Below are 15315 nucleotides of genomic sequence, written 5' to 3'. Positions count from 1 at the left end.
AAAGAGGCACGGACACTGTGCCAAAAAGCAATGCAGCTCCCCCCCCCCCCTCCCCGCAAGCATTTCCCCGGATGTCAACGGCGAATCGGAAAAAACGGGGTTGCCAGTGTCCAAAATGGCTATTTCGGGCTTCAACATGGCGGCCCCGCCTTACGACACCGAAGTGTCTGTTGGGGGCTCTCAGGACCCCAGTCCGCTACGGCGCGGACGTAGCGCAGCCAGACGTCGTTCGATGACGTCACTTCCTATCCCTCTTTCCTCCCCCCTCCCTTACCTCCCCTCCCTTGCTCAGGTCTGGACTCCCTTTTCCCAGAGAGTCGGAGAGCTGGTCCAAGATGGCGGCTGAGTCGGAATACGAGTCCATTCTGTGCGTGAAGCCTGAGATCAGCGTCTACCGCATCCCGCCGCGTACCTCCAACCGCGGATACAGGTAGCGCAGCCCTCGCCCACGCCTAACATCCTCTATCCCGGCATCTACTTTTCGGAGTTGTCATCCCTTTGCTCCTTTCACTGCTACCTTCTGCACTCCCTTCGCGGTCATTGCCATCTCTCTAACCTTTTCCGCTCCTCTTCATCCCCGGAGGGGTGCCTTCTCTCAGCTCACCCTTAGACGTTGCCTTCATTCTCTCCACCAAATTCAGCCTCCGTCGTCAAATCTCATCCTACCTTTGGGCCTTCCATCCCCCTTCCCGCCTTGTACCATCCCCTCCCACCTTTGTATCCCCCCCCCCCCCACTCCCTTCCACCTCTAGATCCATTCCCACTATTGACATGTCCCACCCTATCTTTGAATCTCATTCCCCTTCCCTTGTCAGATCTCATCCTATCTTTGTTTCTCCCCATCACACCTCTAGATCCATCCCCCCCCCCATCCTCATGTCCCATCTCACTTTTGGATTACCCTCATCCCACCTCTAGATCCATTCCCTCTCCATTGTCATATCTCATTCCACTTTAGGAACACTAACATTCTACCCTGCCCCCTCCAGGATTGCCATTTCTTATCTCACCTCTGGAACACACCACCGGTCAGGATGAACAAATCCGTTCCACTTTTGGACCATCTCCATCCTACCTTTAGTTAGATTCAAGGATCTAAGTAACAAGGCCATGAATTTTGACCCAATGGAAGGGATGCTGTTCTTGCATTATCTCAAATGAGTTAGTCCTATGTAAAGCACATTGTAAACTTAAAAGTGCTATATAGGGAGCAGCTGGGTGGCTCAGTGGATTGAGAGCCTGGTAGAGATGGGAGGTCGTAGGTTCAAATCCGGCCTCAGACACTTCCTAGCTGTGTGACCCTGGGCAAGTCACTTGACCCCCATTGCCTAGCCCTTACCACTCTTTTGCCTTGGAGCGAATACACAGTATTGACTCCAAGAGGGAAGGGATGGGTTAAAAAAAATTTTTTTTAAGTGCTATATAAATGCTCTTATTAGCTAATATTGTTAACCAAGGTTTTTCTAGTCATTCTGCCAGCTCAGATAGGTCTTGCCACTACCCTACAGGGAACCACTTTTCCTCCCCCTACCCAATGCCATTTTCTATCCTTCCTCTGGATCTCCATATCTTACCTGTGACCTTCCCTTGCCCCTTCCCAATACATCTCTGGATCATCTCACCATCATTGCCATCTTCCACCTCTTCTCTGTCCCCTCACTCACATAAAGAATATTGCTGTCTCCCATCCTGTCTCAATTCCCCCTCATGATTACCCATCCCATCCCTGGATTCTCTCTCACTATCATTGCCGTCTTCTACCATATACTTTTCTTAACTTTTCTTCTGGCTTGTTCTTCAGTCAGTCAATAAGCATTTCATCAGGTACTAAGTGCCAGACTCCTAATGCTAGACTTCCCCTGAAATGCTGGTATCTATCCCTGTCTGTGTTTAAAAAAAAAAAAAATTTTTTTGTCCTTTGCATTTATGGCCCTCCCCCCCCTTAATTCCAATTCTAGTAAGCTGAAAGTGGCAGGAACACTTAATTCCAATGCTTTCAATAAATTAGTAAGTATTTGTTCATTACCTACTATGTGCCCCACACTGCTCTGGGCTCTAGGAATACAAATATAAAAATTAAACACACACAATAAGCCCATATGCTATATTCCCTGATCCTCTTCCATATTATCTTCATAGTCTTCCCTGCTTCCTTCAGACATTCCAATTCCTCCTTTTCCCTTTTTTTCTGGTTTTCCCATGTCATCTGTTTCCTAATTATCCGTATCTGGCCCTCATACTTTGCCAACTATCACAATCCTGTACCTTCCTTTCCCTGTTTTCTAATAATTGAAAATTATTTCTCTTGTTTCACTGGTCATAAAAAACTGCTATTTTTTTCCTACCTGCCCTGATTTCTTCTTCCTTCATTATCACTATTCTCTTTGAATGAGGCGACTATTCTGGCTGTTCTTTCTCCCTGACCAAAATCATCACTGGGTCTTTTTCCCATGGCATTTACCAGTTGATTTTTTTCTATTTCCTGTTATCAGCCTATCTTCTCTGCTTCTCCCCTTCTCCCATTCCCAGTCATTATCATAATCATGACCATTTATCTTTATATAGAGCTTTAAAGTTTACAAGCCATTTCCCCCAACAACCACCCTGTGAAGTAGGTTTTGCCAGTATTATTATCCATATTTTATACATGAGAAAGCTGAGGGTCAGAAAAGTTGCTTGTCAAAGCACAACTACACTGCTTTTCCCTACACCACTTTAAAAGTAGTTTTAAAATACTCGTACCTCTTATCTTTTCCTCTCATTGCACTGTTGTCTTTTAGTTGTTCTGTGTTCTTGCCACTTCCAACTTACTAGAATCACTTCATTATCCAGGAGGGATTTTGTCATTAGTTTGTTTATTCAACTTTTCCGCATTTTGCCTTTTATTTAAATCTTTTCCCAAGCATTGCTTTTCCCTTATTAAAGGAGGAAAAGTTTTCCTTGAACCAATTTTACTTTGAGAGTATGGTTTTGTTGTAGGATGTCAGAGAAGACAGACTTTTTTTTAACTTTTACCTTCCATATTAAAATCAATACTGTATATTGGTCCCAAGGCAGAAGAGCAGTAAGGGCTAGGTATTGGGGGTTAAGTGACTTGCCCAGGGTCACACAGCTAGGAAGTGTCTGAGGCCCCATTTGAACCGAAGACCTCCCACTTCTAGGCCTGGGTCTCAATTCACTTATCCACCTAGCTGCCTTCAAGAAGACAGACTTTTGACAAGTACATATGTTTCTTATTTATAATCTGCACAAAAAAGAATTTGAGTAATTTTCCTACTTGTTTTAACAAATAGAAAAAGATGTTCATCTGAATGACTGATAATAATTTACTAGTCTTTAGTAGCTTCTATTCAGGACATCATGAAGTGGACTTGGTGGACTTTCCTCCCATTGAAGAAAATGAAAGAAGGAATAGGAGGAGGGGAAAAATTAATTTTAATAGGCAGATCAATGTGGTCTGATAGACATTTTTCCTTCCTATTAATCTTCCCAGGATTTCTGAGAAGGGGGGGTCCACTGGAAGAAAGATTTCCTAGTGCCTAGCACATAAGTGCTTAGTAGATGCTTACTAATTGATTGATTTTTATACCCCCAACTCTGCTCTTAGTCTTAGGGATTCCACTGTTCCCATTGATTTTCTATCAAACATCCTAGCTTCCCAATTTATCAACCTTTTGAACTCACAGGATTAAAATCTTCATTTTATATTAGTCCCACACAGGAGTTGTCAGTCATGCGCCATCATCCAAGAAAATTTTGTGATGTTACCTCTGTCATCTTAAACTCTGAAATTATTTTTTCTGATCCAAATCTCTTATACTTCCACATCTCTACCTTATTCCTTTTAAACTTATTCTTTGTTTTCATTATGATCTCTGTCCCTCTTTGTTCTCTTAATTAATGATCCCTGTTCTAGCTTTTCTTTCTTATGTTCCTAGCACTGGATCCTTTGGAGAACCAGAACAACAATGGACTATCCTCCAGCTTTGACTCTTCTGCCTCTTTGTCTTTCCACTATTTGTATCCTGCCAGTCTTCAAATCGCTGTCATCCTACCATCTCTCCACCTTCCCTGCTCTTCCTCTTGAGCTGCTGACACTGCTAGAGGAAGTTATGCAACTATGTCAGATGAATCTACAATGAACAAATGTTATCTAAGCTGAATTGGCCTCTCTCTGTCATGCAGTAGTCCTTTTATTCATCAGTATTATAGTTCTCACATTGATTTTTCCTTTTTCTTTTTTCTTCAAGACATTAATGCTACCTACTCCTGCTTTTTCTCAGCAGATGACCTTGTTTTCTTAACTAAAAGAAAATGGAGACTTTTTGTAAAAAGTTTCTGTGGCCCTTATTCCAAACCTTATTCATCTTTTCCTTCTTTGGCCCAGTCTCAGAGGACGAGGTAGCCTTTCTTTTTGTTAATGTTAAACCACTTACTTTTTTAATATATCCTATGCCCTCTAATAGCTTTCCCAAGGAATGATTCTTTCACTTTTTCTTGTCTTCATTTGCTCTCTGTATTGACTGGCATCATTTCTATTGCCTACAAACTTCCCCAACTTTATCCTGTTTTTTTTTTTTTTTTAATTTTTTTTTTAATTTTAAACCCTTAACTTCTGTGTATTGACTTATAGGTGGAAGAGTGGTAAGGGTAGGCAATGGGGGTCAAGTGACTTGCCCAGGGTCACACAGCTGGGAAGTGTCTGAGGCCGGATTTGAACCTAGGACCTCCCGTCTCTAGGCCTGGCTCTCAATCCACTGAGCTACCGAGCTGCCCCTACTTTATCCTGTTTTAAAGAAACCTTAACTTAATCTGTCTTTCATTCTGTCTTCTTCCTTTCATTGATTTTGTTCTTGATTGCTTACCAACAGCAATTTGGCTTTTGACCCAGGTTGCTCTACTGAAAATGTGCTCCCTAATAGACAAATGGTCTATTAACTGCTAAATTTCATGATCTTTCCTCTGCCCTCCCCTTCCATGATCTCTTTGTGGCTTTTGGCATTGTTTACCGCTCCATCTTTCTACATAGCTTTTATGTTGTCCTTTTCTCATCCTTCTTTTTTACTTTGAGGAACATCAATGGAGAGGGTGGGTGAGGATGAGATAAGTCAATAAAGCAGCTGTTTAATTATATGGATAGTCAGAAGAATCGAGCTGGGGACAGAGCTGGTGGTAGAGGGAGGAGGAGAGAATAAGGCCTAAATGCAAGTTCTAGGGGAGAAAACTAGGAGCACAGTTTTCAGACTTACTCTAGGGTGGGAAAGAACTAGATACTTTTATCTTCCTTGCCAGAAGTAGCAGTCTTCACCCATCCCAAACTGAACTGATATACTAGCTTTAGCACCTCCCTAAGTAGCCATTCCAATACTGATGCTTCTGGACTGCACAGGAACCCAAAGATAACCCAGTGTCAGCAAAAGATCCTACACTAACTAGCATAGTATAGGATTCAGGTGATCTCCATTGAGTGTTAACTGTTCCTTCTCTGTCCCTTGCTTTATCATCTATGCCTCTTGAGCCATTAGCCTGAGTGTCCCTTAAAGCTGTCTTTATCTCTACATTCATTATCTTCCATGAATTCAAGAGTCTTGAGTCAACACAAGATAGATGACTCCTATAGAATATGTATATGTATATTTATATATTCTTTTCTCTCATATATATCTCTATATATGTAAATGTAGTTATTTATGAGTTGCATATATAGATGTGTGTGTGTATGTATGTATATACACATACACACACACACATATACATACATACATACATATTCATCCCTAATTTCTCTTTTGAAGTTCACTTTTTTCTCTTTAATTGTTTGGTTGGCATCTCTCTCTGGATGTCCTATGTATCTTAAACTCAGTATGTCCCGAATGGAACTTATCATTTTCTCACCTAAACCTGTTCTTCCTTTAAAATTCCTTTTTTTTTCAGAGTAGCACTGTTTTACTAGTCACCCAGAATCATAACCTCAGACTTAACCTCAATTGTATCTTTTTCCTTAATTCCTATGTCTTTTCAATAGCTGGGTCTTGTTAATTCTACCTCCACAACATTTTTTTCATCAATCTCTTTTTGTTTACTTCACTGCCATCCTAAGTCAACCCTTTAGATACTTAGAATATCCTTCTAATTGGTACCCTAGGATCTAGTCCCTCCCTTCAAACTGTTGCCAAAAATCATCTTCCTAAGACACAAGAAACCATGCCATTACTTCTGTTCAGAAATTCTACTCTTGGATGAGCCATATTCCTTAGTCTGACATTTAAGGCCTTCCACCATCTGTTTCTAGCTTACTTTTCCAGCTTTATTTCATATTTTGTCCCCTTTGTGTTCTTTATTATAGCCTAACTGGACTAATATCTGTTTCTCAAATTTGATCTGTTTTCTCAATTGTGCAAGCTTGAATATCTAAACTTCACTTTCTATATTTCACCTTTCAGAATTTTGATTTTAATTTCAATAAACATTTATTAAGTGCTTGATACTCTTTTGCCTTCAAAGCCCTTCTCAGAGCTATTAGTAATTTTTCCTCTATCTTTCCTCAGTTATTTCTAGAACATTTTGCCTAAGCATTTAATCGATCTATTCATACCTCATCTTGTATCATGCTTACCTGTGTATTTACAGAATTTAAGTTCCCTAAGGAGGAATATACATTCTTTGAATTCCCAGTGCCAGCATAGTGCCTTGTACATAGGAGATATTTAATTTTGTCAACTTGTTGAATGAATAGTTAGTTATAAGCTGGTACAAATAGCTAAGATTTATATAGCGCTTTTAAGTTAAAACCATTTAGATTTTACTTAGGTGGAAATTATAATGGACAGAGTGAGATGTTGTTTATGGGTTCTAGTATTTGGTAATTTTTTTGTTTTTATCAAGCTTTTATTTTAGCTTTTGTAATCAGCCTTTTATTGCTTCTGCCATTGTTCTATGCTTCTTTTCAGACATTCTTGCCTTACTCCACTATCACCTTTCCACCAATTGTTGAATGTTTAAATTCCTAACAACCTCTTGATCCCTTTCCTCCACTCTGTCTAAAAACCAAAACAAAACCTGGAAAAGCAAATGGTTTTCAAAAATTGTATCAAATACAAAGAATAGCTTACATTTTGTATAAATTGAGTTATGAATTACAAATACCCCAAAAACAATGGCTATATTATAGAGATTAACTTTTAAATCAATAGGAACTTGTGAAAGCTTATCATAGAGTATTTTTTTTTCAATAGAGTATTGTAGTAAGAGAGGCAGCATGATGTAATGGAAACAGTGATAGACTTGGAGTCAAGAGACCCGTGTTCAAATTTTGTCTCTGAGACCTACTAGTGTGTGATCTTGGACAAACCAGTTCTTCATTTCTTTATGTATAAATGGGAATAATATTTCACTCCCAGATTTTCAGGGTTGTTGTGGGAAAAGGGCTTTAAGTACATAAAGCACTTCATATGAACTGTTATTGCCAGGGTATTTGAGAAGGTTTTTAGGCTAATGAAATTATTTTGGGGAAGCAGCATAATACAATGGAAATACCACTGGATTCTGAGGTCAAAAGACCTAGGTTCATGGGGGCAGCTGGGTAGCTCAGTGGAGTGAGAGTCAGGCCTAGAGACAGGAGGTCCTAGGTTCAAACCCGGCCTCAGCCACTTCCCAGCTGTGTGACCCTGGGCAAGTCACTTGACCCCCATTGCCTACCCTTACCAATCTTCCACCTAGGAGACAATACACCGAAGTACAAGGGTAAAAAAAAACAAACAAAAAACAAAAACAAAAAGACCTGGGTTCAAGTGTTGCCTTTACTAGCTGTGTAACCCAAGACAAATCACTTTATTTTCTAGGCTTTCTTCAGTTTTCTGATCTGTAAAATGAGGGGGTTGGACCAGTTGATGTCTGAGGGCCTTTTTAGATATTAGTTGATGATTCTATGCCTTCTACACTCCCTCAGATACTTAGTAATTATGGTATTTCAGAAAGTTTCACTTTAGAGCAGTGATGACAAACCTTTTAGAGACCAAGTACCTAAACTGCAGCCTTCATGCCACATGTAAGCCCCACTCCTTACTCCAGACAGAGGAGGGAGGAAGTGCTTCCATTGGGCTGCTGAGCAGAGGGGCAGGTGATGAGAGAAATGTCCTCAGTTGCACATGGAGGGAGAGGGAGCAGCTGCCTCCAGCATGCTCTGGTATACGTATCATAGGTTTGCCAACACAGCTTCAGAGTAATAATAATATAATAATAATACATAGTAATACTCAAGTTTTTAAAAGGGCTTTATATATGTTACCTAGTGATTTTCACTGGGTAAGTGTTCTTATTATCCCTATTTTGTTGAGAGCTCAGGGTTACCTGGCTAATCCGTATCTTAGGATGCGTTAGAACCAAGCTTTTCTTATGCCAAGTTCACCACTATTTCTTGTTTCTTCCTTCTGTAAAGTAATTGCTATTGACCAAATAAAAAGGGAGGCAGAATAGGGAGGGATACCGCTGACTGGAATCCAGTACTGAGGAGTGGAAATGTTATGTGTAAAAGAACTTTATTATGGACCTGAAGCTCCTCTTTCTTCCGTCCTAGGGCTTCTGACTGGAAACTAGATCAGCCTGATTGGACTGGCCGTCTCCGAATCACTTCCAAAGGGAAGATTGCCTACATCAAACTTGAAGACAAAGTATCAGGTAAGCCCTTTAACAGTCAGCTCTTTAACAGAGTTGAATATTTAGGTTTTAGGCTCAGGAAGCATTCTGTATTGTGAGATATCCTAAAAGTGAATGCTAGACTTTTCTTTTGCTCAAAAGATGTCTTTTCCTTCTTTCTCCCTTTTTATTCCCTTAGGGGAGCTATTTGCCCAAGCACCAGTGGATCAATATCCAGGCATTGCTGTGGAGACAGTGACAGATTCTAGCCGATACTTTGTGATCCGGATTCAGGATGGCACTGGTAATGGAGCCAACATTGGAGTTTGGGTGGGACTAAGGGAGAATCATTTATCAATTTCTGTCTTGGCTCTGGTACCTTTGTGTCTATCTCACCCAAACTTTCTTGGCTCCCTACTAACTCATTATTGCTACTAAAGAGGAGATCTTGCATTTCATTGTTTCTTCTGTTAGTGGTTAGGGGAAATCTTGATAAATCATAGAAACTAGCAGAATTGCCCAAGACAAACCTTTTAAGTGAGTTTGAATCAACCAATCAGTACATTGAACAAAAAATGAACAACTCTTGTAGTACCTTTTCTCTGTGTGTTTAGTATAAGTGGGAATTTCTGAAATGTATTTCCTGTAAGCACATATTTAGTAGATTTAGGGGGAGTATTAGATTGCAGGTACATATGACAAGGAGGTGGGAGAAGTCAGTAGGAAATGTGAGTTAGGCTAATAAATAGTTTGTAGAAGATGGATGGGAAGTTTGTTTTGTTATTTTGCTGGGTTTTTTTGATTCATACATAAGGAATTCTCTTCCGATGTTCAAGACTGTGGATAGGTAAGATGGAGACTGACCAGTTTCCCGGTTCAAGTGAGGGGATTTGCTGTTTATTCTGGGAGTGCAGAGGTTTGATTTGACCATAAGCTGCTGGAATACCTTTTGTAGTACAAGACTGCCTTCACTACATCAATAATCAGTAATTTCACTGGTGTGGGAACTCCCTCCACTGGTGCTAATTACAACTTCCCTGACTTAGTGCTATTCTTCGAGAGCTGCTATAACTGAGTAAGTGACCAGCATGCTGCAAATCTTATAATGAGTCTCTTTGGAAATTAAGTAGTTTTGGGTCATAGGACAATAGACAAGTAGTGAGACAACAAGCTGGAACTCAAAGCTTTTGTAGCCAGGTCATTACCATGTTATGATGAGGTGTTTGAGTAGAACTTTAGTAGCTTTAAGGGCATATTAGAAATCTGAACCAGGACTTTGGTCATTGCAATGGCAGCTGGCTTGGGTGTAGCAAGTGCCAGTAGAAAGATTCCGCAGTTAGCTAACTGCCTTCCATGTAGCAGGGTCTCTTTTAGAAGACTCACTCTGCCCTGAGCGTTGCCCTCCTTCCCACAGGACGTAGTGCTTTCATTGGTATCGGCTTCACAGATCGGGGTGATGCCTTTGACTTCAACGTTTCTCTGCAAGATCACTTCAAGTGAGTGTGACCTGCCTCTTAAATCAGGGAGAATAGTCTTCTGTTTTCTTTTCCTCTACTGCCTTGAATTCTTTACATTAATGAGCCCATCTGCTGTGAATATAGATTTCTCCCTTTTCCCTCACTGCTCTTGACACTACATCCATTCTAAATTTTGATCCCTTATTTCTATAAATCTGGGTTTGGAGCACTTTATCTGAGGTTTTGGGTTTGTGTTTTTGTCCTTTTGGGATTTGACCTTTAATTTTGATGAGAAAGAAAAAGCTCTCTCAGAGCTGTTTGTGAACTGTGGGTGGGGAGTTATCTACTATTGTCTCTTTAGCTACTTTATCCTTCCCTTGAAGATGGGTAAAGCAGGAATCTGAGATCACCAAAGAATCTCAGGAGATGGACAGTCGCCCCAAGTTGGATCTAGGCTTTAAGGAAGGACAGACTATCAAGTTGAGTATTGGGGTAAGTTTGTAGTATTTATTCTTATGACCCAACTCTAGGAGGACCCTTGTTTTTCCTTCCTATATCCCCATTTGTTTCTGAAAATCTGTCTTTTTTAGAATATTACAACAAAAAAAGCAGGAACTTCTAAGCCTCGACCTGCAGGAGCTGGGGGCCTGAGCCTACTGCCACCTCCACCTGGTGGCAAAGTGACTATTCCCCCACCCTCATCCTCAGTACCCATCTCTAATCACGTCACCCCACCTCCCATCCAGAAATCCAACCAAGGTGGCAGTGATGCAGGTGAGTCTCTCTTTCACATGGAAAAGTAGCCTTTTTTATTTTAACTGGGTCTTTTCTAGTGTGTCCTGGGAATTAAGTGTATGATTGTGGACTTTTCTCTCTGATCGAAAGGAGCTTAAATTGCTCCTTGAAATGAACATCATGAAATAGAACATATCAGTTTTAGGCTTCCAGGCTAGTTCCATAGAAACAAAGGAATCGGGGTAGCTAGGTGGCTTAGTGTATAAAGTGCCAGGCCTAGAGCCAGGAGGTTCCAGGTTCAAATCTGACCTCCGACACTTCCTAGCTGTGTGACTCTGGGCAAGTCCCTTAACCCTCATTGCCTAGCCCTTCCGGCTCTTCTGCCTTGGAACCAATAGTCAGTGTTGATTCTAAGAGAGAAGGTAAGAGTTTTAAAAAAAGAAGAAGCAAAGGAATTGGAGCCTTTTTGATGGGTTTAGGAACATGGTCCCTCTTGGGTTCATTGACATTGAATAGGAAATAGTAAAAGGACGGATTCCATCAGTATATATTCTAGTAGGCTTTAGGGTTGATTCCATGATCATTTTATCTCATGAGTATCAGAGTAAGGGCTTTGTTTTGTTGCTGTTCTCATTTTATCACATTCCTTTTAGGAAGTGGATAGGGACAAGGGTTCTTTTCCTTTCCTTCTTCCCTGCTCCATTTTATTAAATGGGGATGCTGAAATATGGAATGAAACTTTCTTAAAAATTCTAATCCTGGAGGCAGCTGGGTGGCTTAGTGGATTGAGATCTAGGCCTACAGATGGGAGGTCCTAGGTTCAAATCTGGCCTCAGACACTTCTCAGTTGTGTGATCCTGGGCAGATCACTTCACCCCTATTGCCTAGCCCTTACCACTTTGCTGTCTTGGAACCAATACATTGTATAGATTCTAAGACAGAAGGTGAGGGTTTTAAAATTAAAAAAAAAATTCTAGTCCTAGTAGTTAGGTGAATCCTAACAGTTTTCTAAACCATGCTTTTCTTTGGTGTGGCCTCATGGTAAGATCACTGTCCAAAGACCCAGAATCTTATCCCAGCTTTGCCACTTCTAGAGCTTTGGTTTAGCTCTTCTTGGAGCTTTAGTTTTCTTAGCTGACAGATGGGAGATAAGAATACTTATCTTGTTTTTCTCCCAGGGCTTTTGTGATGTATGTATTTTAAAAACTGTTAATATATCCAATAGATTGAGTTTTTGTGATTAATGAATTCTGTAGGGGGATTCCTTTTTTTTTCCCTCTAGGAGGCCATGGTTTTGAATGTTTGGACATTTTGAGAACCTTGAAATGGACTAGAACGTTTCTTCAACTTTTTTGCAACTTTAATAACCATGTCTTTTGGTTTTTCCTCTTTCTTTTCCTGCTCTGTGCTCAGATATCCTGTTAGACTTTGATTCTCCTGTTCCTGTCTCAAAGACACCAGCACCTGCACCTGCATCTGCTCCTGCTCCTGCAGTGACTGACCTATGGGGAGACTTCAGTACTGCTTCATCCAGGTAATGGTCGGGGAGCAGAATCTTACTTTTAACCAGGGGCTAGAATCTGGGTAGAAATTTTGGAGTGGAATATATTTAGTCATAGGACAGCCCTAAGCATAGAAGAAGGATTGGCCTAGTTGCCCTCAGCTTAGATGCTTTTGGAAAAGATGGGCCTTAGCGGAGGTAGAGAGAATCATAAGAATGTTAGGCATAGAGTATCAAATGGTCTGGGTGTAAGATGCGAGTATAATTTTTTTACTTTTTTAACAGAAGGGATCATTGTAGTGATCTATTAGATTTTCATGGAACACTAAGTTGAAATTGCTTGGGAATTGCTGTGAGTAAAAAATTGGATAGCTTTTTTCTTAATGTTACTTTCTTGGCTTTCTTTTTCTTGTTTCTTGGAATACAGCTCTGTTCCAAACCAGACACCACAGCCGTCCAACTGGGTCCAATTCTGAGCAGCAGGGATAAACTTGAAGACCAAGAGAATTTTCAAGGGCACCAATATGAGGGGGGTGGGAATTGGGAAACTCCACCTTCTCCAGAATTGAAATTCCTGGACAATCTTTTTAAAAGCTTTCCTATTGCAATCAAGAGCTGGTATATGTACCTCCCTACTGTTGATCACATGCTGTGCAGCCCAGGGAGCATCTCCTCCTGCCTAACAAAGCTGAGAGGTGGGTGTGAGCCCATTTGTGACAGAGGAGATAGGGCATATAGGGCCAGGATCTCTATTTCTAGGGGAACTTACCTATACTCACAGTTGCTCACCTCTCCCTTTTTAATTCCTTACCCCCTTCTCTAAGGCTATCTGGTGGCCTGTTGCCCTTTTTTGGTGGCATTGTGGCAAGGAAGGCTTAAATATGCCTTTCTCTCAAGTAACACAGTGGGTAGGTATAAACTTTTTTTGCAGCTCCATTTGGTTTCTGCAATTGAAGGGACCTAATTCTTTGGTAATAGATGTTTAGGAGGTAAAGAAACACTGACCCCCATCACCACCTTTGTCCCAGGGCTCTTAGGTTGGGATAGAGTTGTCTAAGATTAGTTTCAGGCCTGTGTGTTTACAAAATCAGTGGTGAAAGGTGAGCATAAGGCCATGTAGATAGATAAGTGAATCTCTTGCTACCCACTTTCTGCTGAATTTTCCTCATACTGTTCTCATTTGGGAAATGACAGTGCTGGGAGCAACTCCATTGCCCTCTTCTATGTTTACATGTCTCTCCCTTTGAGAAGAGGGTTGTGTTGGTGCCATTTGCTCCATCACCTTGTGTTTCTTCACCAGGGCAATGTCTGACCAGGGAGTGGCTAGGGTAAGATTTTTTTAAGTAACTGTTCTGTTGCCCATTAGGTAAGCATTAGGTTCCCATTGTTCCATCTGGTTGCTTCATTTGAAGCAGAACTTCTCCTTCTCTTGCCTTTTGTTGACCTAGTTAAAGGGACCAGGATTTGTGCATTGGGGAAATACAAAGTGCTTAGTCCTCTTGCAAGTGATGGTATAATGTGCCATTCCTTTCTTGTACCTGGAGTCTGACCTGGATAGTTTTGTGGGACCATGTATGTCTTCTCTGCCCTTTCCCCCAGAAAGCCTGGCTCTTTTAACCAGAGAGTCCATTTCCTATACTCAGCTCTTATGCTGCTATGCCCATACCTGCCATTTATAAAGAAAGCTCAGGAGAAACATAGCTACAGTAGTTTGACAAGTTTTGAAAAATGAAGGCTCTGATAACCTTTGCCCAGGGGCATATCAGAACAAAGTTTGGAGTTTGATTTTGTTTGGTTTTGTTTTACAACACTTCCCTTTCCTCCTCCCAATGCTGTGAAGAGAGTTTCCTTTCCTAGAGGAAAGGAAATTCTCATTTGTTTCTTAGTTAATTATGGTAAGAGGAGAATTTATTGTGATAAATAAGTATCATTCCCTTTGCTGCCATCAGTCCATTCTTTTATTCTGGATGAGAGAAGCCTTTGAGTCCAATCTGGAAATACAGATTATCATCTTTATCTCTGAAATCTTTTCTCTTATCTTCATAGACTTGTGAGCCCATGTTTGTTTTTGTCTTTTTTCGTTTTTCTCTGTGCTGTGTATCAAGCAACTTTGTACTTAATGAACTCTGGCAAGTCCTTTTTCATTTCAAATGGAAAACACTAAAGGAAAATATGGAGAATCACTAGTGGTTAACCACTGGGAGCCTCTTTCTCATCTTTCTTCACCTGTTCTTACTTTGCATTCCCTAAGATGATAATATATTATGTATTTGAACTGCTGCAAAAGTGAAAAAAAAAAGATATATATGTATATAAAGCATAAGGTGTATTGGTGCAATAATGGTAATTAAAATATAGAAAAGGGTGGTGTCTGCTTCAGCTTTGATTTGCCTTTTTGATTACCCTATTGACTCACTGATTAGCTCTTTCTAAATTCTTTGATTAACAATATAGAAGCACTTCAGACTTCTGTTTATTTCTCAAGAAACTCATTGGACTTTATTAGGTTTATGTAAAATAATGATGCTTTGCCTAGGTCTCAGAAACTCCTCAGAAGATTTTATCAGCTATGGACAATTCTTCATTTCTCTCACTATAATCTATACTATTCCTTATCACATTATCAATCACTGCTCTCTTTACTACCTGCAGTATAATTCAATATGTAACTCTAAACTTAAGCAGAAATATTAGAACTGTAAGATCTGTAGAGATCACCTATTACAACCCCTTCATTTCATAGATGAAGAATTTGAGTCCTACCTAAATTGTGATTTGTTCTAGGATTACAATCCAGGTTTCCTGACATCTGTTTTTTAATGTGCCACTATACATACATTATATGCACGTATAATGTATATGTTTTTGTAAACCCTTACCTTCCATCTTAGAATCAATACTGTGTATTGATTCCAAGGCAGAAGAGTGTTAAGGGCTAGGCAGTGGGGATCAAGTGACTTGTCCAAGCTCACATAGCTAAGAAGTGTC

General features: G+C 40.4%; 1 protein-coding gene across 1 annotated transcript; it reads left to right on the top strand.

The window, feature by feature from the left end:
• The first annotated feature begins 335 nt into the window (after positions 1–335).
• On the top strand, positions 336–12956 carry NECAP1 (NECAP endocytosis associated 1). The gene is made up of 8 exons (XM_044678399.1): positions 336–430; positions 8576–8676; positions 8834–8938; positions 10049–10130; positions 10475–10583; positions 10682–10865; positions 12240–12360; positions 12755–12956. Exons 1-8 carry the CDS (start codon positions 336–338, stop codon positions 12801–12803), a joined length of 846 nt encoding a protein of 281 aa, XP_044534334.1. The 3' UTR covers positions 12804–12956.
• Positions 12957–15315: the final 2359 nt, after the last annotated feature.

This window comes from Gracilinanus agilis, chromosome 5 (assembly GCF_016433145.1).
Source record: "Gracilinanus agilis isolate LMUSP501 chromosome 5, AgileGrace, whole genome shotgun sequence".
Taxonomy (NCBI): Eukaryota; Metazoa; Chordata; class Mammalia; order Didelphimorphia; family Didelphidae; genus Gracilinanus; species Gracilinanus agilis.
This window is presented reverse-complemented; position numbering and strand designations above follow the sequence as displayed.

Bases quoted from the DNA above. Each gene is read 5' to 3' on its own strand.
- NECAP1 (XM_044678399.1), top strand. From the start codon at position 336: ATGGCGGCTGAGTCGGAATACGAGTCCATTCTGTGCGTGAAGCCTGAG. The intron at 431-8,575 runs GTAGCGCAGCCC...CTTCCGTCCTAG, and splicing joins ACCTCCAACCGCGGATACAG to GGCTTCTGACTGGAAACTAG. The intron at 8,677-8,833 runs GTAAGCCCTTTA...TTATTCCCTTAG, and splicing joins ACTTGAAGACAAAGTATCAG to GGGAGCTATTTGCCCAAGCA.